Consider the following 26,723-nt stretch of genomic DNA (forward strand, 5'->3'; position numbering starts at 1 on the left):
CAAGGCCCCCTAAAGGGATGGCAAGCATCAGCTCAGGCATGAAGGCGGCACTCAGGCTCCAGGTCCTCGGCCACCATCCCAGGAGGCGGTGGCGGTGGCAGACCCTGCGGGAAAGGAGGGAGGTGGCCAGGTGGGAACGATCAGAGGATGAACGCACGCCCTGGGGTGGTCCCTGGTCAGAGTGTGTGTGGCAATCTGAGCGGCCCCTCACTCCCACACCTCAGCCCACACGCAGAGGGTGGGGCGCGGCGCTGTCCTCAGTGCTGAAGATGCAGCCTGGGAGAGAGGTAGAGCCCGGCTCGAGCCAGTGCCAGGTGGTGACTGTTGCTACAGTGAGAGGCGACGCTGGGTGAAATGGCAGAGAGACCTGGAGAGGAGGGACGGTTTGGAAGGACCACCCTGCAGAGGCGACATCAGGCAGGAAGGGGGCAGCTCTTCACTCCATACAGGAGCTCGGCCCTGGGCTACAAGTGGCCCCGCAGGGCTCGGCTCCCGACCCGCCTCCAGAGTGGGGCTGGCTGAGGACGCCCAGCAGAGATGGCCCGGAGGGCACAGCACTTCCATCGCCCACCACCTGACTTCCACTGCGTGTCCTAGCAAACCTGGGAGCACCACGTGTACAGCGGGCCCACCACAGAGCCACCCCTGCCAGCTGAAACGTGACCTCCGGATCTAGGAACAAGGGTGACTTTCCAGGGACCCCCAGCCACCTGAGGGCAGGAGGGCAGAAGAGAGCAGGTGGGGGCTCCCGGCTAGCACCCCGCCCACCTCCACAGGTGGGGGCTCTGGTGCACACCTGCTCGGTGCTCACGTCAGTGTGTGCGCTGCAGGCCCTTTATGACCTCCCTCCTGCCCTCGCTGCCCCCAGGAGCCATGGTGACGGGGGCCCACCAGCTGTGCAGTCCCGACCCTGCTGGTGGAGGCTGAGATGGACCTGGGGGACAGCAACATGCTCCCGGCTGCCCCAGATCACACAGGAGCAGAGTGGCCCTGAGCGACAGAAGGAGGGCGAACTGTGTACTTTCCTGGATGCACCCCACGGCCAACAGCAGCCGGTGTCCAGGATGCAACCGGGAGTTCCTCTCTTGCACCAGCCTCTGCGCCAGGTTCCAAGCCAACAGGGAAAGCAAACACACACACACACACACACACACACACACGGCCCCTGGTCGAACCGCGTCTGACCCCGAACAGCACCCTTTGAAGACTGAGCTTCCCCAAACTCAGACTTCCTGTCCAGCAACAGAACTGGGACACCACTGACGACGCTCAGAGGGACACGCATAACACAGCTAGCTGGGACCCCACCCGCAGCCCCTCTGGAGGACTGCCGAGGCCCCCACAGAACTCACACGCTCTGCACCCCACCAGAGGACAGCTCTGAGCAGAAAGGGTGGAGCCACAGATTACAAGTAGGATGAGGAGTCTGGGGAGTGACAACAAATGAGAAAAGCCACTGTCACAGGTTACGTTCAGTGGGATTCCACTTATAGAACATTCTGGAAGTTCCACGTTCCCCGGGGGGAGCAGACTCAGGGCTGCCAGGATGGAGCTGGGCATGGCGATGGGGGCTGTGGCTGGCAGAGGCCCCACGGGGACCTGGCGCTGAGTCAGGGCCATGGAGGTGGCCACAGGGGCCGATGCAGCAACGCCACGCAGCGACCTCCAGGTGCGCACGAGAACACGTGAGCAGCGTGGGCCTTGGAACCAGCAAGGGGGTCCTGCCCTCACACCGGGGTCCCAGCACAGTCCTACCACTGCGTACGCGTCTGCTGTTACCTTAGGGTGAGACACAGAGAATGCAGTGTCCTGGGCAACAGGCAGAGTCTGAGAGACAAGGAACAATGGCAGCAGCATCACCGGGGCTGCTCCTGGGCGTCAGGTGGCTTTCCACACCCACTGGACCCCCCCAGGTGGGCGAGCGCAGGCTGGGGTCTGGACTCGGTGTGCCGCCCTGACGCTCCTGCCCCTGCAAGGCACATGTGGGCAGGCTTTTCTGCCTGGCGGGTAAGCAGGCTGGAGAGGCTGGGCCTCGGTGGGGACCAGGGGCAGCCAGCTCCCCGGCCCCCGAGCTCTCCCCACTCACCAAGGTGGCCGCCCTGAGGTGACTGTGGACTGCACCGTGTCTGACACACCTGCCCCCCACTGCCAGGGTACCGGGAACACGTGTGTGCACACATGTGCAGGTGGGTGTGCAGGGGAAAGGTGGCACTCCCCGTGCACTGCGTCCTGCACTGACAGGCGCTCCACACCCACCAGCCCCAGCGGCTCCTCCAGGCACTGTGGCACCCCTCTGTGCCCCTCACTGGGCCGGCTCTGGGCCCTCTGTCAGGAGGACACCAGGAGATGCGTCTGCTGCGACTGCATGGACCTACCACTCCACGCCCTTCATGGCTTTAAGAGCCACGCTGACGGAAGTCGGCTCTGCCCGAGCTCCAAGGGCCGCCCCCTGAGCGACGCCCCTGGCAACTGCACCAGTGACAGGCAGCCCCTCCTCCCCAGGGCTGCAGCACCCCAGCCTAGTGACCATAGTCGGGACTCTGGCCCACCCTGCACCCCAGTGACGCTCACAGCACGGCCCCAAGAGGTCCCAGCTCCTGAGGCCAGGCCCCCTGACCTGGCACCTTGGCCTCTAGATCCCGGCAGATGCGTGCAGCAGGTGCTTAATAAACACCCACTGGACTCCACTTACTTATTAACCAGCAGAGCTGGCTAGGATGGGGCTGTCTGCGCGGAGGAGGCAGGGCTCTCTCACTCTCACTCCTCCCCAACACCCACATGCACACACACATGGGGGTGTTGCCGTACGAGGCCCACAGTGACCTTCGGGACTGTGAACACAGGTGACATTATGTCCCAGAGTCCCTTCTAGAAGCACGGCCCCTTGAATTTCCCGAGGTTTCGAGGACCTCACAGACAGCCGTGAGTTCTTAAGGGGGGTCCCTGAGACCACGGTGGGCACAGCAAACCCTCTGCCATCCACGGGACAGCGAGGCCAGGAGCCCTAGGAGTGGCGCCTGGCACTGCAGGTGACATGTGGGGAAATACGCTTGGGATGACTACGCGGAGGGCTCGGGGTGCAGCACGCATGTGCAAAGTCCACGGTGTGCAGCCCCCCCCCAGGAGAATGACATGCCTTCCACCTGCAGGAACACGTAACCTGGGCATCAAGGGCTAACTTCAGGAGCGCTTGCGACTCACGCAGCAGTGCACCCGGGTGCCGTGCCACACCTGTGGTCAGCGCCCTGGCAGGGGCCTGGGCTGCAGGTCTGAGGTGGGAGGACCCTGGGTGCAGCTCTGTCACAAGTGTGGGGCAGGGTTTGCATGAATGTGTCCAACCCAGAAAACAGCTGGGACCAAAATGAAAAGGAAGTGAGCACTTACAAGCATCTCTTCACCAAGAGGAGAGAGGTGGGTGTGCACGACCCACAGTCTCACCACAGGCTTCTCTGGAGGACGCATGTGCAGAACCTACCAGGCCGTGCTCCCATGCACCGTGTGGTCAAGGTCACAGAGCAGCTCCAGGGCATGCGCGGTGCTCGCCGCATCGTCGGGGGACTCGTGGCTGCCAGGCTCCGACTCCTCGGGCATCCTCCACACGGCGGCGCACCGCAGGACTCTGCTGTCTACAGCTGAACACACAGGCAAAGTCAGCGGTGCCCAGGGCTACGCTCCGCCCACGGCCAGCCACGCCCACACTCCCAGGCCACGCCCACTGCTCCCCAGCAGCAGCAGCAGCACGGACGCAGGACCCACAGACCCCAAGCCAGCGTGGAAGGGCCCAACTCCAGCTTCAACACTTCTCCCTGGTTTGAAAACCACCATTCTGTTTCAGAAACAATTTAAATTCCTCAAAACTCATTTCCTTCCATTCTTTGACGGTTCCTCAAAAAACAGGGCAGCATGGTGGGGCAGGGTACACAGACACCAGGAATGCGCCTCTGGGCTGCCTAAGGCTAGCAGCGAGTGGGTCTCTGCTCACCGCCCTGCATGCGGGAGGGCGTCACACAGGCACCCGTCGCCCCACACGCCCTGTCGGGTCGGAAACACAGGGCTGGGCTGAAGGGAACAAAACCGCGTGCCTGCACGCTCACTGGGGACAGTTCCGTTGGAGCTGTGGACGTGCACCACGGTCTCTGTCCATGCAAGACACTGATGGGCATGGACATCCCCATCACGCAGTCATCTTGCCGAACCTGCAAGATGGGCGCGGCTCCGCTGAAAGGGGGGCAGGCAGCGCTACAGCGGCAACGCTGAGTTGGAAAGGAGGAGAGAACACGGCAATGTCGGCTGGGCGGGGGCCCAGACAGTGTGGATCTTCCCAATGACAAAAAGGGTCTCATCTGAACAGCAATGGAGCCAGCAGCCTGAGAACCCTGTTGTGGCTGCAGGAGAAATGAAGGGAACACCCACACAAAGTGACAAGGGTGTGGGACCGCGAACATGTCTCTAACTGGAAGAAACGATCGAGCCAATTGCCAGCCCAACGACTTCCTTCCTTGGAGAATTTCACGCGGATGTCGGGGAAACAAGTCCTTCTCCTGACTCTCCATTCACCAGGCAATTGAGACAGCTGGGGGTGGGACAGCAAACGCTGTCCCCTGGAGGACAGGAACCAGACAGGAATGCTGTGCATCACCACCTCAAGTTAACATTGTACCAGAGGTCCGACTACTTCAGTGCAGCAACACAAAGAACAGAGGTGTAGAATCAGGAAAAGAAACAAAGATAGCAGTGCACACTGACGATTAGATGTGTGGAAAACCCGAGAGATTCTACACCATACCATTCGTAATAAACCAGAAAGCAAAACTGCTGATCACAAAGAGGGTACGTAAAAATTAATTGGCGCTGGCGGGTATGGCTCAGCAATTTGGAGCAGTCCTGCGAACCAAAAGGTCGTGAGTCTGACTCTCAGTCAGGGCACATGCCTGAGTTGCAAGCATGACCCAAGTTCAGGGGGCACACAAGAGGCAACCAATCGATGTTTCTTTCTCACATCAATGTTTCTCTCCCTCCCTTCTCCTCTTTCTAAAATCAACAAGCATGTCCTTGGGTAAGAATGGAAAAAAAAAACAAAGTCAAGTTAAAAGTCGATTGTAGCCCTGGCTGGTGTGGCTCAGTGGACTGAGTGCCGGCCTGCACACCGAAGGGTCACTGACTGGGTCCCCAGTCAAGGCACACGCCTGGGTGGCAGGCCAGGTCCCTAGTAGGGGATGTCTGAGAGGCAACCGTGCACTCATGTTTCTCTCCCTCCCTTTCGCCCTCCCTTCCCCTCTCTCTAAAAATAAGTAAATATTTAAAAAATGGTCTTAAAGTCAATTGTGTATCTATAGATTAGCAAAAAATGAGAACGTGAAATTTGAAAAATTATTAGCAACCCCATTAAAAATCAAACATCCAACAATCCCTGGAACCAACGGTTAGTTACCCATCCACGGCAGACGAGAACGCTGCTGAGAGGAAGTGCAGACCTGTGCATGGAGGGCGTGTTGTGTGCGTGGACTGGACCAAGTTCACTGCCATCCATGTCTGAGAGCTGCCATCAGAGCTCCGGCTTTCGGTGGAGAAGCCAGCAACCTGCCCCCAACTCCCTAAAACTTGTGTGGGACTGTGGACTGACAAGACAGCCCAGACGGCCACAGAGCAAAGCGGACGTGCATGGCTCACGGTCTGAGATGACACCAGTTCAGTGTCAAACAGGGAAGTGGCCCAGAGGAAGAAGGCGGAGTCCAGACGGACCTTCAAGATGGCCACCCAATTTACAGAGAAAATGCCACCCCCCTGGGGTGGGCACAGGGGGTCCTCTCAGTAAGAGACATGGGAGAGCTGCACCTCCATATAAGAAACGGACTCGTGCCCTGCCTCACCGCACACTGGAAGGCCAGTCCCAGAGGGACCGGGGGTCAGAATGGAGAAAATGGAAGAGGACAGCCCTGCGTAGCAGATGACCTCACCGCCTCGGGGGCGCAGCACAGCCACCTAAGCAGGACGGAGACACAGGCCTCACCGACGCAGAGGCTGCTGACGTGGGGAGTTGTTAAAGCTAGAACTCCAGTTCACCACGAGACATTGGATATCATCAAAACTTAAAACTTCTGCTTCTGGAAAACACTTTAAAAATAAAGCAAATTGGGAGAAAATACTCATAACACATGTGTGAAGAAGGGCCTGAATCTAGAACATGCATATTTAAAACACTCTTACAGCTGAAGACGGTGTTTCCAAGTGGGCAGACAGCCGGACAGACGCCGGACCGGTCGCCCCGGAGAAGAGCACTCGCGGGTGCGCAGCCCCAGCACTCTCGGGAGCAGGCGGAACCCACGCGCACCTGCCACGGCGGCTGGAGTGGGACAGAGTGGGCAGCGCCAGGTCCTGGCAAGGCTGCTGGACGGCCAGCCCCCCATCACCGAGTCACTGGGAAGAGTGTGAACAGGACACACACGTCTGGTATCCGCAGGCAGATGACCCCACACTCTCAGGACAGGCTGCCCGGAGGGTGGCTTGTTGACCACCTGGGACCGCACTCCTGCCGCAGAGTGAGAGTGGCCTGGGGACGCTGTGCACTGGCCACAAGTCCAGGTAGCAAGTGCCCTAAGGACCAGCAGAGCCAGGGTGCCCACCCAGGAAGGCCACCTGCCCTGGAGCGTGGTCCGCCTAGCACACGCATGTGTGCTAGGTGGCCAAACTCAAAGGAAACACAGGTGAGCAGGAGGCTGAGGGAAGCGCCTGCTCAGCAGCCATGACCTCTGTCCTGCTTCCTGTTTCCACCCCGAGAATGGCAGGTGCGGCAGGCGCAGCAGGTGCTGTGGCCCGACCAGGGCAGCCTCACCTGAGAGTCAGAGCCACCGGGGAGCCACCGGGGAGCCACCTGGGGTCGGAGGCTCTCCCTGCCCACCTGACTCCGCCCCTCGCACCCCTCCTGGGCACCACCTGTCCCTAGCCCAGCCTGCGCACCCGCTGGCCTCAGTGGGGCTCCCAGGAGGCAACCGGCAGCCAGCCGTTGGAAGGAAGGCTGCCCACAGGGAGCGGAGGGGCTGCCCAGCACAGAGGCCACCCGTACTGCACCTGGCACAACCACACGTGTTTTACTTACTTTTTATCATTTGCTAAAAAAAAAAAACTGTTTACTTTCCCTAAATGACCTCCATCTCAAAACAGAAAGCACAGGCACCTTGGAAAGGGGCCCTCCTGTCCTAGCTGTCCTTGCCAGTCCCCGCCTGTGACTGCCCTGGTGAGCACCCACAGCCCTTCCAGCGGGGCAGATGCCTTTCTCCTGCTCTCAGCTCTGCTCTAGGCTGAGGTGCCTGCTCTGCCCACGGGCACACACGGACGTGGCCCTGGCAGAGACCTGACTCGCCCTCACACAGCCAGGCGGGACCCGCAGACGGGTGCCGCTGCCATGAGAGCAGAACCTGGGGAGCCACTGTTCCCGGGAGGACGGCAGGCGGCAGCGGGGAGCCAGGCCCAGACATGCCCGGAGAGGACCAGCCCTTGCCCAGCCGGCTCGGAGGCCGGGACAATGACAGGCTGCTTCTGGGCCCTGGGAGTCGGTGGGTGTCTGTGGGGCAGCTGCAAGCCGACTTGTAGTCATCTCGCCACTAACAAGGCTCACCCATGGGTGTGCGGGCCTCTGTGTGGGTCGGACACAGACACCCCCACAAGGTGTAAAACACAACCAAATGGCCGCACAACACAGGTGTGGGTCAGCACACGCCCCCTTCCCCCGCCCCCACCATGCAGGCAGAGCGTATCAGGGGAGAAGGATGCGGGAGGGTCAGGGAGACTTGGCCCCCGGAAATAGACGCAAAGGTGCGTTCCAGAGGGCGAGTCCTGGGCCCTGGGGCCTGGCAGGCAGGGGTGTGCCCAGCAGCCCGATTTGGGGTGTGACAAGGGAATCACAGCCACGAGAGAGCCTCGAGTGCCTGGATGGGAGTAAGAATTCCGTCAACACAAGAACACCTGGTAGAAGGCTCAGTGTCCTGCTTCAGAGGGACAACCGGGGCCAGCACGAGAGGTGCACTGGGTCGGGGAAGAGCAGCAGGGACCCGAGCTGGGGCAGTTACCACTGGCAAGAAGTGACCGTGCCCATGAACTGCGAGTGGACAGCTGGGGGAGGCACCTCGGTTCCACGTCCGAGCACCCTGACGCACACACCTGTTGTGTGGTCCCCGTGACACACGTGTCATCCCACGCCAGCTCCGAGAACACATGGCCCCTCCTGCCTCGACTTTGAGCTGCCCCGCACCCCACTGGTGACAAGCTGGAGTTCCTGAGTGTCTCTCTGTGTATTCAGGGCTTGGAGGGTTTCTGTGATGGGCCCCTGGGTGGGGTGGCATGTGGGTGTCTGGGGAGCTTGGCCCCAGTTGGGCCCAGGATGCTGGTCCCTCTGTGGCCAGGCTGCCTGGGCCTGGCAGTCACTTCCCATGGCCCTCCTAGCACGGGACCAGCACCCCCGGGCTCCCTGACACCCCCGCTCTGGTAAGCCTCATGTCCAGGCTGCATTTGCTTGCTCCGTGTGCCCCGGCACCTGTCCAGCAAGGGGCCACCCAGTCACTCACTGAGTGCCCAGCATCGGCCAGGCTCTCACTTCCTGAGGGACCCGAGCTCGTGACTCTGTGACTCAGAGCCTCCCCCCTCGCCCCCCTGTGACTCTGCTCACTCTGGGTCCCTTCCTGCAGGCTCCACAGCAGTCTGCACTGTCACGGCCACCTCCTGTGCGCTGAGAATCGTGCCTGTGAACCAGCCTGGACACGTGTCTTCGAGGTTCACGCCAGCAGGCGAGGCTGCCCTTGCCAGCACTGCCCGCCCCGGGCTTTCTGTCGAGGGCGATGCCTCTTCTCTCCAGACTGGCGCAGGTCTGATGGGATCGGAGAACCTCTAGACCCGTGTCCAGACAGTGAGGAGAGGCGCCGGGGAGCGCAGCAGGCAGGACAGCAGGCGTGACCTTGACACGCTGCTCCACTTCCTCCAGTCTGCTCACTGGCAGCCGAGGGCTGTTACTGTTCGGCCACTCCGTGTCTCTGGTGCAGATCACTGTTTCGTCACAAAACAGACAGACTTGAGCTCTGACCCTGACCTTTCAAGTTTCAGAAACCTTGCCTAAAATTATCCAAGTCCTCTGAAAGTCAGCCTGGGTGGACGGACCAACAGGCAGCTGTGAAATGCCCAACATCATAGCAGAAAAAGGCCTTTGGTCCTTTGGTTGGTTGGGACACTTGGAAAGTTCTCTTGCTTCTCTGGCCAACAGGGTCAAGCAGCCATTACTAGGGATAGAAGAACCCACCTCGAAACACGGAACGCACCTCCACGGCAAAGCCCAGCCCAGCAGGAGGTCCCTAGAACGGATGCAGACCAGGACTGGCTGCTTAGCAATAGGGCCTGCAGCCCTGCCCCCAAGTCGGTGACTCCCCAGCCCGTGGGGGCTGCAGCCACTTGACCTGAGTCCAAACGTGCAGATCTGGGCGGAGAGACCGACCCTGCCCATCTCTGGAAGGCGCTGCCCTGAGGCCTGGCCAGCCCCCAGCACTGGAGGCACATGCTGTTCACCGGGCGTTCACCAGGAGTGACCTCTACCCAGAGATGGGTCCTGTTCCACCACACGGTGCCGGGCGTGCTCCTTCTGAAGGGCTACAGGGAGGGGCCTCTCACCCGGGACTCCACTTAGCCAGGCAGTCGCCCAGGACACAGCCATGGGGGGCCTCCTGGCCGCATCCACACACCATGTATGCGCGGCTGCTCCCTGAACGGAGCCTGGGCGCCTGGTCCGGCACACACGCCCCAACATCCTTCCTGAGGCCACCCTCCTGAGCTGCAGGCTGCCCGGGCTCCCTGCCAGCATGCTGGGGCCCATCCAAGGGCTGCCGCGCCCATCACCTCCTTCAAACCCGTGACCTCACGCAGCACTCAGCTCTCTGGAGTCCTAACTGCCCACTCCGCTTTCTACCCAGGCGACGGAGCTGCTCTGCTAATGTCTCCACAGGTCTCTGGTGATGGGAGGCTGGGAAACTCCGTCTCTGTGCCAACTGGCAGGTCCCTCTGCAACCCCTGATGGACACACCTTCCTCCCCTCAGGTCACCTGCCATGGCGCAGTGTCATCTGGGTGGGGCAGGTGAGTGTCCGTCTTCCCCACCCAGCCGTGAGCTTCAGGAACGTCAGGCTGGCCTCCGGATGCCGGCCTGGTGCCTGGTGCACCGAGGGCTGGGGACTAGCACTGTGGGAGGGGTGGTGGGAAGAGCCGCTGCCAGGCCCGAGTCTGCAGGAGGGGCATGCCCGGGCCGTGGTGAGCAGGTGGACTCCAGCCGTGCCTTGGCTTCTTCCTCTGCAGAGCTGGACTGCACTGAGACTAACACCAGGGCTCGCGGCACCCAGTGCGGCACAGGCTCACAGACACGCAGTCAGTGTGGCCTGCTGACCCCTGGCTGCTACTGCACGTCCGGGCCCACCCCCGGGGCTTCTGGGCCCACTAGAGTGCATGCATATCCACCACATCTCAGCTGCACCCCCAAAGCCCGCTGAGCAAGGGAGGGTTCCAGGAGGGGCCCACCTCCGGCAGCCACTGCTGCACCTGGGCCACTGGGAGCCAGGAACTCGCCCGCTGGGGCTGGCCTGCACCACCTGTACTACCACTCTCCCAACGCCCGTGGCTGCAAGGCAGCCAGTCCACCAGCAGCGGAGCCCCCACGGCCCCCTCCTGGGGCAGCTTGGACAGAGAGCCTAGGACCCATGCTGGTCCCTGGGGAAGTGAAAACTTGATTTCTTATTTCCCTAACGGAAAATGGGACTGACGACCCAGGGATTTCCCCCAAGTGTAGGAAGGCCACTGAAAAGATGACAAGCAGCCATGAAGGTTGCATGAGATGCCCCGACCTGACTTCCCAGGGTCCCCCAGGAACAGAGAGAAGGTGGAAGACCAGTGATGGCATGTGGCCTCAGAACCTTGGATGAGCTGCGCCCTCTGCTGGCCAAGTGCACCACTCGGTCCCGGGGACGGACGCCAGCTCCTGGACTTCACAGCAGCCTGACCTGGGTGGGGACAGCAGCCCGGCTCTGACAAACACCAGGCAAGAGCAGCACCCAAGTAGCTACTGCTCACTTTTAAACGCAAGACTCTACAAAGCCTCGTGCAAGGGCATTGGGTAACGGAGACAAGCTACCACTCGAACCCCTCTGCAGAAAGGGTCTGGAGGTCTGCAGCCCGCAGGCAGACGGGCTGAACTGCCCTCCTCCCCGCGCTGGGGCACTGTGGTGCTGAAGAAAGTGAACGTGTGCTGTCCCCAAGTGCACAGGTACGGACGGCAACCCGACCGTCTGAGGGGCCCCAGGGCACGAGGACCAGCAGCACTGAAGGCACAGCGGGACAACCATCCTGCACTGTCCTGGCGCCCACATGGCTGGGGCAGGAGAGCACCTGCTGGGCAGACTGAGACTGGCCAGGGGGAGCCAAGGGACAGGGCCACAGCTGCGCGGCAGGTCTCGGAGTTGCCGGCCCCTGACCCTGCAATAACTCACACCGGCAACCCAGCCCTGCACCGGGCCGTCCAGGCCTAGCTGGCCCTGGGGAGGGGAGGGGAGACCACAGACCCAGGGGCCACCCACCCATCTGCTCCCCCCACCCCCTGGGAAGACTCTCCCACCTGCATAGTCCCATCTATCTTCCCAGCAAGCAGGCCGAGGGCGGCCTGAGCGCCATCCATACTCCCCTCCAGAGCAGCTCCTCAGTGCCCGTCACAGTCACTTCCAGGAACGTCCTTCCTGCTGGGCCGATGAGCGGGGCACCCCCACTCCCGCCCCGCCAAGTCCTCCTGAGGACGACTCTTGCATGCCCCAGGCCCCATCCCACAGCAGAGGGCAGCCAGGGGCAGGCCAGGGCCCTGCCCAAATGTGCAGCCCTGGAACAGGCAGGGGCGGCGCACTGGCACCCCCACACCGACCTGACAGTCCCAGGAAGATTGTGCCACCGCAGTCCCACCACCGGCACAGGGCGAGCTCCAGAAACCGCATGACAGTGGGGCCCCAGAGCACCTGCTGTTGGAGCCCCGGCCGGTGGGCACGCGGGGCCTGCTCGCTGCCCTGAGCAGGCGGGCTCCCCAGGGCCAGGAAAAGCGCAGCTAGTGTGGGAACAGACAAGCCACGCTGACGCCGACAGCAAGATGAATCTGCGCTGGCACATCCCGACAGTTCGAAAGCCACCGCCACATAAACGCTGCAGTGAGCAACTTAAAATACAAGTGTAACAAATGAAGAAAAAACCCCAGAAATATCTCACCAAAGAGGTAGGAGACATAAAAGAACCAACTGGAAATCACTCAACTGGAAGATACAATAACCAAAAGGAAAAACTCAGCCAACAGGTTCCGACATCAGAATGAATGAGGCAGAAGAGAGACCAACAGATGTGAAGACGGAACAAGAAACACCCAGTCTGAGCACCAGAGGGAACCCGCTGGAAGATGGAAGGGACAGTCTTAGGCGCCATGCGGACAATGGCCAGTGCCCTCCCACCCACGTCCCTGATGCCACAGGACAGTGGGGTGGGCCGGGGGTGTCCAGGAAAACCCCGCTGGAGGCCCCCAGGTCTGGCGGGAGGCACGCCTGCAGCTCAAGGAGCTGAGCACATCCCACAGGTGAGCCCGAAGACACCCACCCGAACGCAGCCCTGAGGGCCGCGGATGAAGAGCACCTGCCTGCCTGCCGAAGGCGGTGGAGAGGGCCGTGCTTCTCCCGGGGCCACCAGGGCCGCCAGGGCCGTTGCTCCCCACGGCCTCCCGCCTGGCAGGCAGTGAGACACACGGACGGCCGACTGGGAACGCTGGGTCTAGTGCAGCACCCTTCAGGGACCAAGGGAAAACAAAGACATTCTCGAGAGAGACAACGGATGGCATCTGCCACTGGAAGGCCCACCCTCACAGAGCAGCGTCCCAGACACACAGAAAATGGCCCCGGGGCGGGCCTGGGGGGCTGCCGACGGGGACTAGAGCCCAGGGCAGGCACCCTTCAGAGCACAAGGGACTGCCTATCTCCTCGTGGGTCCAAACCACATCTGGTGGCGGATGAGGAAAATGTGACCTGCTTACAGAGGGAAGACGGAGGACACAGGCGGGGAGGGAGGTCTCGGGGCAGCCGACCCCACCCCCAGAGCCGTGGGAAGGCCGTTTCTGTGGTTTCAGAAAAAGGGCACACACCCCTCTGATACCCGATGGTCAGTGCACACAGAAAAGCAGTTTAAGATGTTACTGTTACAAAAGGGAGGGCAAAGGGCCCTAAATGGAAGTGAGGTTCCCATGCTTCTCGCAGAGTAGACTTCAGAACTTAGATATGTGTGTTGTGGTACCCAAAAAAGTGTACAAAGAATGTACTCAAAACCCCATAAACCAACCAAAATGGAACTTCAGACGCTGTTCTGTAATGCACGGAAAGCCAAACGGCAGAAACCGCAGCGAGGGGCAAAGAGAACGAGCAGAAAGCAAACAATAAGGTGACACACTTCAGCCCCACGTATCAGTAATTTAAGTCTAAATAGTCTAAATACATCGATTAAAAGGCAATGGTTGGCAGAATGAATTTAAAAGCATACAACCCAACTACATGGTGCCTACCAACAACCCCAACCTCCCCAAATCCAGAGCACCTGACTAAAGGGGCTGGGCGGGGCTTCCATAGGAGGGGGGGCCTGCCCAGCAGACAGACCCTCACGGCCACGCCCCCAACTGCACAGAGGAGGAGGAGGAGGAGGAGAGGACTACCTGTGGGCTCCCTCCACTGCTGTCCTGTTAACAGGCGGGGATCCTGATGCAGACAAGGCGGAGGGCGGGGCATAAACCCTTCAGTACGTCCACGTCCCCGGGAAGGTCTGACCAGGACCCCAAGAGCATGGCTGCAGGTCCCCGTGGCAGCGGCACCAGGAGGTCGGGGTCCCCGGAGATTCTTCCAACTGGGAAATTCTGTTCTGAGCCCAGCGTCCCTGGGGACGAGAGGACCCAGCAAGCACCCTCTCCGCCTCACGGAGGTCACGGAGGGCAGCCGTCACCGGGGGCCCGACCACGCCAGCGTGCGCAGGAGGCATCACTTCGACGTCAGAGGCACGATCCTAGCCCAGAGCCACCATCAGAGCGCAGTACCCCGGGGTCCCCGAAGACAGACAGCAGGAAACAGGTGTGTGTTCTGCGTGCTCCCCACAACCTGAAGGACGCCTGTGGCTCCCAAAGAATAACTGGGACACTTAGAACCCCCCCCTTGTTGAGGTTCTTGTAAGAAAGAGGAGAAACACCGATGTATCCTCAAAGGCGTTTCACAGTTTCGATAACTCAAAAATAACAAGTTAATCGGAACTTCAGAGTAGGCTTGTATTGTATCACATAGAACACAAAAAATCCACAGGGTACACTTCTATTTGGGTCTGAAATGTCTCATAGGCATACAAATGCCTAAAAAATATTTTCATCTCTTAAATCTTGGTACACTATTAAATTTTTTATGATTCTTTTCCCCCCAAAGCATCTGATTTTTTCAAATACACAAATCAGTCTAGTTTTCCATACATCAGGGGGCGTGGTCGCCAGCGGGGAAAAAGCAGATTTGTGTGGAAACTTTATTCTGACCCAAGTCCTGCGAGACCCTGGGCAGACGCTTCCCTCCGATCCCGGGCCTGTTGCCTGCACAGAGGGTCACGCCACAAAGCTCACACCCAGAAGGTGCCGGAAACACCGCACTGAAGATGCTTAGAGACTCCGGATGCAGGGCTCAAAGTCCTCCCCAGGCTCTGGCAGAGGGCGGAGCCTTCAGGAACACCCTGAAAGGGGGCCCCCTCGGACTCCCACCAGACTTAGACCTCACTGCGCCCCTCACTCTGATCACCGGCAGGCAGACCTCCTTTACTGACAGTCACAGTTCGCAGGCCAGGCCCATGCCAGACCCACCTTCACATCCCCACTGGCCAGGACTGTGCGGGAAGCACGGGGCCCTAGGGCTGCTGGTAGATGGATGGAGGGCCAGGGGGCCAGCTGAGCCATGGGGGCTGAGAGTGTGCAATGGCCCCAAAGTGTGGACAGTGCCCACCACCTCCCACCTTCCCCTCCTGTCCCCCTTCTCCCAGCCAAAGGGACTCGCTACTGGGGATTAAGTGGTAGCCAACCTGCCAGGAGGCCACTGACAGCAGTTCCAGGCAGGCGGGCTCCAGGGGGGCTGGACGAGGGACATGGGGGTCACTTCCTCCAGAGCATCCCAGGGTAAGTGCTTGCAAGGATGCTGGACTGAAACCCTAAGCAGCAGGGGACCCCCATCACCTGGTCCCGCCGGGGCCACGGCATCATTGGAAACGTGTAGATTCTGCGGGTTGGTTTTGCCTGTGTGCTCTGACCCAATGGCATGCACCCTCCTTGAGTCCCACGGTGGGATGAGGTCGGGACCACTCCAGAACCAGGGCACTTCATCCCCCTGGGTCTGCATCCTAGGGGCACCGAAGTGGGTTCATTTTCAAAACACACAGGTGCTTAGGCAGGGCTCTGCGTCCTCAGAACACCAGCGGGCACGCGGGCTCTCCCGTCGCCCCGGAGAGTGGCGTTCTCCCTTCCTAGGTCCCGAGGGGACAGTGCTGCCACGTGACAGCCTTTACAGGAACGTTTCACATCAAACAAAAATAAAGAGAAATCTAGACATCAGGGCCCTTCCAAGGGGAGCGCTAGCGTCGCCCTGCCAAAGGGAGGCTGGGTGTCCTGGTGTGAACAGGACACGCCCCCTCGGTGCCCACTGTCAGTCACTGGAGACAAAGCAGAGATGTGACACTGCCATCAGGCCACCCAGTGCAGGACAGGGTGACCAGGCAAGCTGACTGCCAAGTCCAAGTCAGAGCGACAGGCGGTCAACGGCGCCAACTACAGGTGCGGATGAGAGCTGCGGCCGCCCAGCCTGGGGGCGTGGCCTCCCTGCGCAGGTGCCGTCTGAGTGTTGGGGAGAGTACCTGGGACCCACTGCCCGGAGTTCTGGGCACCTGGCAGGAGCAAGGAGCTCCCACGGTCGTCCAGCTGCTCCCTGGTGCCCGGACCGGAGGGAGTGCCTGGTGCTGGCAGTGGCCCCCACCTCTGTCGGTCAGCTCGTGGACCCCATGGGCAGCCCGCTGGAGGCGGGGGCACCAAAGCCTTATGCTGGGGCGTGCCCTGACCAGGGCTGCCAGATGGAAAAGTAAAAATACTTTGCACAGAACACCCTCACACTAAAAGTTATTCCTCATGTATCTGAAATCCAGGTTTCTCGGGTGACCCTGCGTCTGACGCACATGTCCACCTGAGCCTCACTTCGAACCAGTGAGAAAGGCTAGGGTGGTATCACCCATCCACCCGCCGGGGACCCAGCGAGGCCGGGACCAGCCCTCAGTCCCAGAGACAAGTGGTCCACACCCCATACACAGAGCTTGTGCTCGGGAGGGGCGGGAAGAGGGTTGGAGGGGACGGTGACCACAAGGTGGACACTGGGCTGACGCGGAAGGAGACACAGGTGGAGACAGGCAGCGGTTTAAAGGGAGAAGGTGCGGGGCGGAGAGGTCGGCCAGGAAGCAGCGGAGTGCACGGGTGCACCTGGGGCCCAGACCGCGCAGCATGGCGGGGCGTGGGCGAACAGAGGACAAGGTGCTGGCATTCGCACGTCAGGGCAGGCACAGTCACCTCAGTCCCCAGGTGACACCCTCCAAGGCTCAGACACAGCTGAGGCCTAGAGATGGCTCAGGGCCGCAGAGCTGGGGAACACCAGGCACTCTGCAGCTCCCTCCGCGCGTCCACAGCCAAGTGCAGCTGGGAGCCTGGTCTGCTTCGACGCCACTGCAGGAGCCGAATGCTAATCGCTGAGGTGGGAGGCCAGCTGAGCAGGGGCCTGGGTAGAGAAGGAAGGACAAAATGGGCTCCCTGTGTGGGGAGGGGGGACAGGAGAGGCCTCCGACCCCCACCCTCACCCTGGGGACTTCCTCCGTAGGCCACAGGGCCCTTCCCCCTGCCTCCCAAGCCCGCCCCGACACAGCCACAGGGGCAGCACGGCTGACCCCACACTGTGGGCCTGGGTGGGCCTGGGTTGGCGACCAGTCCTGCTCTGCTCTCGCACGGGCAGCAGCAGGTGCAAGCTGGAGGGGTCAGAGTGCAAGACGGCGTGCGGGCAGCATTTCCCAGCCGCCACTCTGCAGCCCCTCATTGTTCTCCTCACTTCCCGAGGACCCTGAGCCGCGTGATCTACAGTCTTGTGACACTTCACCCTCCTTCGCTGAGAATTCGCAGGGCCCTGGAGTGGGAAGCGCTCTGGAATGCGGTGGAGACTGACTCCCGCTGCCGGTAACACCAGCTGGCACCCACCCTCCCTCCGTGGGGCGGCCGCGTGAGCTAGGCAAGTCGCCGATTATACAGAAGACTTCTACAATTCCCGACTTAGAAACCATTTTGCTGCCTTTTTTACCATTATTCTCCACTCTGCCCTTGCATTCACTATTCTTTATTTTCAAAGAGCCTCTTTTGGGCTTCCTGAACTTTTACTTGCCAGCCCTGAGAAGGTTTCCTCATTTGTAGGGCACTTTCATCTTTTTAAGAGCGACTTTCCCGTGGCCTTGTGCCTGGTGAGCCACAGGACACACCACGCCATGATGGCGGGACAGGCAGGGAAGCAGCAGCGGTGTCATCGGGTGAGACCACAGTCTGCCCAGCCCCCCTGCCCCCCCAGTCCTCCCGCCCCCCCCAGTCCCCCACTGAGCTGAGCCTGTCGCCCCTCCTCTGCCCCTCCCCGTCCCTCAGCAACCTTTTGCAAACACCGCTCTGGCCGATACTCCCCCGGGTCTGGGGCTCCATGCCTCACTTCAACCTGCCCACCCAGATCGAGCGTGTTCCGCTCTTTGTGAGGACCCAGGCACACTGTGGCCCGGGCCCGGAGGCTGTTTGGCTGCTGCTGGCACAGGGCCTGCCCCTGTGCCGCACTGGCTCCGTGCCCATCATCCCCCACCAGCTCGGGGTGTTTTCATCCCGGAGCCCCCGCACCTGGCCCAGCACGGGTCAGAGCAGCTGGCGTTCCAGCGCACAGGCTTTGGCTTCAGAATGGCCCTTGCGCCCCACCGCCCACCGCCCCTACTCCTATCTCGTTGCCCCTGCAGGCCACACCCCCAGTCCACCTCCCTCAAAATACCCCCACAGACAGACCTCAGGTGGCCGGTCTGACCCTCCAGTCACATCCCACGGGAAGGGGTGGGGACGACCTGACATTTGGTCGCAGAACCTAACCCACATAGAGCCCCTCCCACCCTCTGGCGTAAGTGAGCAAATCAAAGAAGCCTCAGTTCTTAGGGGCTGAGTTGCGTCCCCAAAGTCCACAGGTTGGAGTCCCAGCTGCGGCCCCCAAGGCCCCCAAGGACGTGGCTGTGCTTGGGGGTAGTGGCTTTACGGAGGTGACTAGATTAAGAGGAGGTTGCTGGGGTGGGTGACTGGGGTCCTCTTTAGAGCAGGAGATGAGGGCCCCATAAGGACACCAGAGAAGGTGGCATCCACAGGCCCCGGAGGGGCTCAGGGCCACCAGCTCTGCCCACCCCCACCACAGCCCACTGTCTCCAGGACTGAGAGGCTGGATGTGCCCATCTGCATCTGCGCCATCTGTCAGGGACACGCTGCCGGCCCTGCACGGCGGGCTGGAAGAACCTCGAGGTGGCCGGCCTCACCACACCTGGTGGCGACGCCCTTCTCTGTCTCTGCAGCACAGAACCCTGGGCCTGGGGGCAGGAGAGGGCCAAGGGCAGAAACAACCACCAGGCCACAGAAGAGCGCAGCCAACAGCACGTCGGGGGACACAGGAAGACTGCGGCACATGCGTTCACCGTCTCGGTGGAAACACTAGCTCAGGCTGGGCCCTGCCTGCCCACCCTGCAGGGCGGGCAACCTGGAGGAGGGCTGTAAACAAAGTGCCCGGGTACGTGGCTGAACATTAAGCTGTGAGGAGGTGTCCAGTGTGGTGCTCTGGGGACCAAGTCTTATTTAGCATCTTCATTAGTGATCTGGAAGGAACAGTAAACAGCTCAATTAATTAAATTTCCAGATGATACTAAGTTTGGAGGTGCCGCAGAAAGTCAATGAGGACAGAGAAACGATGCTGGTGGGATCTGGAGAGACTAGTTATGAGAGTATCAAAAAAAGCTAATTAAAAACTTTCCTACATTCTGGAACCCTACGTAACTTCTGCCGGAGGATGGTCGAAGAACAACGCTGGGGCCCCTCTCTGTAGGAATGCCCCCGTTCCCGTCCTCGTATCCAAGGCGGGGCTCCAGGGGCCGTGCAGGGCTCAGGCGGACATGGCCGTTGGACACGGCAACCTGCTGGTCAGAGCTCAGATGCCAAACCCATTCTAGCGACACAGCACTTCAGCCCCCGACCTGGGATGCACTCGGGGGACGGCTTGTGCAGATGCCCCCACTCGGAAACAGGAAGTCCAGTGCAGTGTGTCTACAGAGACACGATGGAACTCTGCACCCACAGGAAAAGTGCCCACGAAATCAGGACACTCGGGACGCACGCGAGCCACAGGACATTTGGGCCTACTGTGGAATACAAGAGTGTTTCTGAAAAGATAAGGGAGGCCGGTGTGTAGGATCTGAGACACCCTCCCGCACGCCCATGTCTGCCGCAGCCTCACTTCTAGCCAGGACCCGGAAACGCCCTGCGCACCCACTGACAGCTGGACGGTTAAGAAGACACACACAAGCACGATTGGCACGCACAAACCACAGGCATGCACACCGCGTGCACAGCACACATGCGCACCCACAGCACCCCTGTGGGTCCGTCCGCAGTGAAACGACCCTCAGCCGACATTTCTCAGCGCACGGCTCTTCCAGGGCAGAGTCCACCCACTCTGCTGTTTGTCAGTCCCAAAGCAAGGAGAGCCTACAAGACGTTTAGGTGCTAAACGGGATAGGAAACATTCTCACTTCCAAACCTATTTGCTGGGTTGGGCCTGGGAGGGAAATGGAGACGCACGCTCGCGTCTCAGCAGCACTGCCTCGCACGCTCGGTAGCACGCACCCCTGCGGAGGTGCGCTCGGTAGCACGCACCCCTGCGGAGGTGCTCTCGGAGGTCCTCTCGGAGGTCCTCGGGCCAGGACTACCCACCTTCTTTCCCAGTCCCACCTCTCGGCACCTGCATCTTGAGAAAACCCCACATTCTCTAGCCTAGCACCCTTGCCCTGAAAAGAAGAAAGTGTCCCACCTTCCCACAGGCGCACAGGAAACCCGGAGGGGGTCTGACCTGTGACAGGTGGCCACACCTCGGAGGGGGCGGGACTTGGTGCGCAGTGTGGGCTCCTGCTGTCGGCAGCCGACCTCCGTGCCACGTGGAGCCTCAGCCGCCGGTTCTCCCCCAGCCGCGCCTGCCCCCACCAGACAAAGGAGTCCCCGCCGTTTCACCCGGGGCTGCGGTTTCGCCTGAAACAACTCTCTTCCGGGAAGTCCACTGCTCCCTTGGCTTACTTACTGACACACAGTAACCATGGGAGCTCAAACACGCACCTTTCCTCTGACCTGGCACACAAACCGTACACTCTAAGGAGCAGCTGTCCCCAACCCGGCTTCAGAGCTCCAGCCGGGAGCCCCAGGGCGTCTCAGGAACCACGATGGACCCATGAGTCGAAGGCTTTAATGTGAAGGTGGCACTTCGAGCCGGGAGGGCTCAGCACACCCCCAGCGGGTTCCCGGGGGCAGCAGCAGGCCCCAAAGGAAGGGCACAGGGACCCTGGCCACCCTCACTGCTTACTTCCCCGGAGGGAGCCTCCCCAAGCCCCGCTCGTCACTAATCAAGCCCTAGGGGTACTGGCTCCTGTCACAACCATGTCCTCATGAGTAGTGATGGGCCAGTATGAACCCGGGGAGCAGAGGCAACCCCCACCCTCACAGGGGCAATGTTCACAGACTGGCCAGGCAGCCGTGGCTCACCCACAGCCTGGGGCCCTAGCACATGGGGGCCAGGGGCCCAGCACCCCCCCCCCCCGGGAGCCTGGGGCATGGGGTGAAGGGACTGACGCCCGGAGCACAAAGGCACGCACGCCCATCCCCCAAATCCCCTCAGCAAAAGGCCACAGTGAGCCTTATTCTGCCACATGCTTTTCAGGCAAGGTCTCTGTGTGGTGACAATACTTAGAGAAATGCCTGAGAAGGGCCAGAAAGCTTCCCAACAGCCTCAGGCCAGGGGCCTGGCCAACAGGGGCCAGGAGGGGCGGGGGTGGGGAAGACCAGCGTGCTGAGGAACAGAGAGGACGCTGGCGCCCCCTGCTGCCCAAAGGGGGCCGTGGGGACAGCCAGGCACAGCGTGTGCAGCCACCGCACAGACAGACAGGACACGGACCCACACCACACACACAGAATGCACGGCACAGAAGAGATGAGACACCAGCACACACACAAAACACAGCAGATACATGTGCACACATGACACACAACAGGCAGACACAACAGACATGCATGGTACCAGATGGGAGACACGCGTGTAAAACACACAGCAGGTATGTGTGACAGGCACACGCGGCACACTGCAGGTGCACACCAGGCACACTCGCAGTGATGCACGGGGCCTGATGGTGTGGACAGACACGCTCCAATTCAGAAGGAAGGGAACGGAGGCAGCAGAGTCACCAGTTTCAAACACCGTCCACTCGGGCGCACAGGAAGCACGCTCTTCATCCACGGAACCACCGAGGACCTGGCAGCATAGTCGGAATGGGGCTGCCCCCAAGCCTCCAGCAGCTCGGCCTGAAGTGGGACAGCCCGGGAAGGGGCCTGGGTGCCTGGAGGCCGCAGAGGCCACGTGGCCGAGAAATGCAGCCCTGTGCAACTTCCAGAGCCACGATCGACGGGCGGGCCTTCCGGGTGCTGTCAGGCAACCGCTGCAGGGCCACCACTGCCTGCAGCGTGCTCAGCCCGTCTCCAGGGGGGCCTGTCACCTGTCACTGCCCTGGCACCCGCTCAGTCCCTGTGCAGAGGGGCCATGGTGACAGCTTTGCCCGCCCACGGGCCCTCCTCTCACTTCCATGGCAACACACTTTTCTTGTGGAACTGTCAGGAGGAAAAGCCAGAGGTTTGTTTTCTCTACCCTCGCCCACGCAGGAAAAGAGCTTACTGTGCGCATAACACCCCCACTGCCCCTGCCCCGAGGACCACCTTGCACGGTCACGGAGGTGACGGCTGAACTCCAGCCACCGACAGTGGCAGAGCTGCATCAGCCATCGATGTTGGCCTGCTCCCCTCGGGGTTGGGGGCGAGTGCAGGGACATGGGCGTGAGGTCTGACGGGGCGGTTGGAGCTCTCGGAGACCACAGCCTCCTGCAGACCGGAGGTCATCTGCTGAGTGGGGTGGGAATGAGCTCTGGGAGGGGCGGCTGCGCAGGTGTGCGGGGACCCAGTGCCACGGCCTCCATCACGGTCCCTCCCCAGGCCTGGGGAGCCCAGGCTTTACCAACAGTCAGTGAGTTAATCTATTTTCCATGTGGACTCACCAGGCTACTGTGACAGTCCAGAGTGTGTGCGGGTGTGTAAGAGTTCTACCATAGTGCACACTTCACTAGCATGTGCAGCGTGTACTGTTTTAATCTTCACCCAAGGACATGTTTACTGATTCTACAGACGGAGGAAGGGGAACAAAGAGAGACAGACACACTGACCGGTTGCCCCCTGTACGTGCACCAGGGATGGAAGCCATGACCCTTCCGAGTACAGGACAATGCTTCAACTGGGCGCACCGGCCAGGGCCTCGAAAACCCACTTTTTTTGTATGTTGCAGTGAGCAGGTCTTTAAACCTGTTGTTTACAGCAAATAACAACTCCGAGATTCCTCAAGAGCAGGGCACTTACATGAACTCTAGACTCTGCACGGAGGCCCCTTTCCCGTGGGTCTTTCCTCTGTGCCCCACCACAAGATCCACACGTTGTTTCCAGACCCTGTGCGGGGACACGGCCAAGGGCTCTGAGAGAGGACACACTCCACTAGGAGCAGCCACTCCCAGAGGCTCAGAGAGGACCGGCGCGGCTGACCTCCCTCCGCCCCGCCCGTGCGTGGCAGCCCGGCACAGGCACAACACGGGGTGTGAGGCAGGTGGCTGGGGGGCCCTGGTCTCTCGATGAGGAGGTACTACCGCTGTCCAAAATACCACGCAGACCACCAGAAGTGGGGCCGCAGCAGAGCAGGGACCCAGACAGCGTGTGCGGACACGCCAGTGACACAAACACAGCACACCACTGTGGTGGCCACGAGCTCACAGTGGTGATGAGCATGGACCCATGATGGCGCCTGCCCAGGGCCACATACCGGGGAGCATGAGACAAGGAGCACCCCATTTCACAAAGCGCACTTCCAGTTTCACAAAGGCCTCCAAGAGCCCGGGGCGTGCAGGTGACAGTGACGGTGTCCTCATCCGTGAGGGACAGGGCTCACTGGGCACAGGTGCTGCGCAGACACCCGTCCCCAGTGGGCACACCGTTCTGTAGTGCCCGCCTCGAGCGCAGCAGGAGTGGCGACCTGCCTCAAACAGACAGGATGTGGCGTGGGCAATGGCGCCGCCCCGTGACTGCTGTGTCACAAGGCACCCTGGAGATGAGTGAGACCAGCCGACCCTGCGTCGGTCAGAAGGAAGACTGGTCGGAAGAGCTCTCCGGAAGAGGACCACCTGTTTATTCCCATACGCGGAGACTTCTGGTCACCTCCCAGCACAGAAGGAGGCCACCCTCCCTTAAAAGGGGGCAGTGTGGACACCAGAGAGGGCCAGCGACGCCAGGCTGGGCGGGCAGGGAGGCATTGCCGCCGGGGGACAGACCTGCAGCTGCCTGCACCCAGTGCCCTGGCGGGGGGGCACTTACATGAGAAACCAGCTAATGCTTACTCCTAGTTGTTGGCAAACTCACTCTTCACACAGGAGTGTAAATACACATTTCCACCCCAAACCCGCTAAGGGAAGATTGAGGGTGGAGGCCCAGGCTGTCACAGCCCTCAGTGTGGCAAGTGACAAGAAGAAAGAAGCATGCCCTCCGACACCAATGACAGGAAGAAAAGAACCTCGGGGAGTTCCCGGGACCTGGCTTCCGATCAGCGGAGCGCTGCAGTCAGGCTCAGAACGAGGTGCGCATCTGGGCGGAGGCCTTTCAGGAGATGCCGGCTCTGCCCCTCAGAGGAAACGGACTTTTCAGAGAGGAGGGTGGCGATGAAGCAGAGGGGACCGGGTGCAGAATTCTGTGCAGGCAGTCGGGTGAGCCTGGGGTCCTGGAAACGGGCACCCTGCCACCTGCAGGGAGGACCGCGGTGACGTCGGAAGTGAGGACAGGAAAGGAAAGACGGGGCAGGGCGTGTTACAAGAGCCTAAGGGCCACAGAATGCTACAGAGCGTCCCGGCAGGCTAGACGGATGAAGGACATGTGTCGGAGACGATGTAGCAACAACCGCAGGGCTGTATCTGGTCTTCGGAACAGGGACAGAGACCCGAACTCCAATGCCAGTTACTGGCAGGGCGGGAAAGGAAAACTCAGGCAGGTGAACGTTTGGACTGTGCGCCCTGGCAAGCCAGCTGGGAGAAGCAGGCAGGACACGAACGCACACCCGCATGGGTGCGAGGAGCAGTTCACAGGGTGGGGACCAGCTGTAGCTGTCCTCGCACATGTGCACACACACACGCAGGCAACAGGAGAGAGGCCAGCCAGGCTGCCTTCCTGAGTGGCGCAGCTAATTGGCGTGGGAGAACGCCCACATCCATTATTCCAGAGCCTCCGGCACATCACTGCTCCCCGCTGCCCCGAGGGGTCAGAGCTCAGGGAAGAGCTCAGACCGCAGGCCAGGGTTGTGCCGGGGCTTGCACTACCCACGGCACCACCCACCCACAGCGGCGCAGCTTCTCCCAGAACCCCACACCCCCATTGCCCGCAGACCCAACAGATCACACGCCAGCCCCTTAGTGGCCCGCGAGCACTCTCCCGGGACCCCAGGTGGCGCGGAGGAGGGCAGAATACTCACTCTTACTGTAGCAGGTGGCCAGCACGCCCTTGTCCGCGGGGCTCGCGCTGATGTGCCAGATCTCGCCCACCTGGTGGAGGAGGACGTTTTTGTTTATGATGTTGTTTTCGTCGTCAAAATCGATGATGTGGATCTGCACACACAACAGAGAGAACGAGTGAGGGCCTCCCTCGATCCGACGGTGGCGCAGCGGAGGCCCCCAGAGCCTCCGGGACGGCCACGCCCACCACGCCAGCAGCCCACAGCTCTGCACACCCACCTCCCCGAGAACGAGCGAGGCCCCACGCTGTGAGCAGGCGCACACAGGTGCTGGCGCACCTGACGCTCCTCGTCCCAGCACGTCAGCGCTCTGCGATGTTAATTATAAGGGCCCTGCATGTCAGCCACTACGTGAAAAGTTAAACATACTATCTCCCTGCTTTGCCGGATAATTTGGGGGGGGGGGAACCAGAATAATTTTCACATCCACTCTCTTATCAATACCTAAGTCAATGAGAAAGATAAAACATTAATTTCAAAAACAAACTCACACTAAGCAAATAACCATGGATCTCCACCAAGATTCCGATCAGAGAAATGTTCATGGGGCACTGATCGTCACCATGACAAGTCGGAAGTCAACTCGCGGTCTGGCAGCAGGGACTGCTCACACGAAGTGCCGTGTGACCACACTGTCAGAGAGGGGCGCACTCAGGGTGCGGCGAGAGAGGGCACAGGGCCAGGGCAGGGCCAACCTCCCTCTCTCTCCCTCTCTCTCTCTCTCTCTCTCTCTCTCTCTCGGAGAGAGAAGGCGGCCATGAGCTCGTGCCCCCGAGCTCCCACCCCCACATCTGCTGGGTGAACAGCAGCCTCGTCCAAACACTGGAGGGCCTGGGAGGGGACTGGTCACTGTCGGATGGCGGGGCAAGAGCTCCTCCCTTCCTTCCCCGGGGTCCATCTATATTTCTGACCTTCCTTTCCTCACGTGCATGCACTGCTTTGCCATCAGGGTAAGCGCTACACGCCGTTGTAAACATTCTGTGACCCCAACAGCTAAAGGCGGCCTCCATTCTATCCCGAGCACCTCTGCCCACAGGGTCTGCACCTGACAGTAACCCAGGCCCCATAGGGGGCCCCTTTGGACCCGGAGTCGAACCCTGTGTGGCCCTGACCTCAGTATCCCCACGTGCACACTGGACGGACTGTCTGCTCTCGGGGTGGCATCTGCCGCACGCACACTGGGACTGCAGGGAGCTGCTCTGCTGGGTAAATACAGGCAGTCACAGAGACAGTAATACCACGGAGCAGGCGCTAGAATTAAGGCGAGTGCGAAAGGTGAGGGCACAAAAGGACCGACTGACCAACATCGGCACAGAGGGTGGGGAGGGCCAGTGGCCGGCTGGGCCACATGCAGCCATCACGTTAAAGCGTTCGTGACATGTCTGGTTCTTAAGATGTTTTTAACAGCTTCTAATGAAGACCGAACCATCATGAACTTGAATGGTTTGAAAGAGGGATTGGGTTACCATCATTAAAACTGCTACAGTTGGGCTTACCAGTGCAGGGGGTCAAAGCGTAGGTGTGCGGGTCATCCAGTGTGTCGGGGAGCCCATAAGATGGTAGTCAGCACCCCTCCCTTGGAGAGTCGGGGCTCAGACACAGGGGTCCGGCACCCAGGGCCCAGCCCCTGCAGTGGCCCAGTCTGGACGTGAGCACATGAGTTCAGCCCTGCCCTGCCTTTCCATTC

The 26,723-nt window shown here is 60.7% G+C and overlaps 1 protein-coding gene across 1 annotated transcript in view; it reads right to left on the reverse strand.

The window, feature by feature from the left end:
* The window catches only part of EIPR1 (EARP complex and GARP complex interacting protein 1), a 54,696-nt gene that overhangs the window by 16,429 nt on the left and 11,544 nt on the right, over nt 1-26,723 (reverse strand). The window contains exons 3-4 of the mRNA XM_037048660.1: nt 24,998-25,130; nt 3,476-3,632 (exon numbers count right to left, since the gene is read on the reverse strand). Of these exons, the coding sequence (XP_036904555.1) occupies nt 3,476-3,632; nt 24,998-25,130 (290 nt within the window). The remainder of the gene's footprint in view (nt 1-3,475; nt 3,633-24,997; nt 25,131-26,723) is intronic.

Source organism: Sturnira hondurensis, unplaced genomic scaffold, assembly GCF_014824575.4.
Source record: "Sturnira hondurensis isolate 20B ecotype Veracruz unplaced genomic scaffold, ASM1482457v3 Scaffold0006413, whole genome shotgun sequence".
NCBI lineage: Eukaryota > Metazoa > Chordata > Mammalia > Chiroptera > Phyllostomidae > Sturnira > Sturnira hondurensis.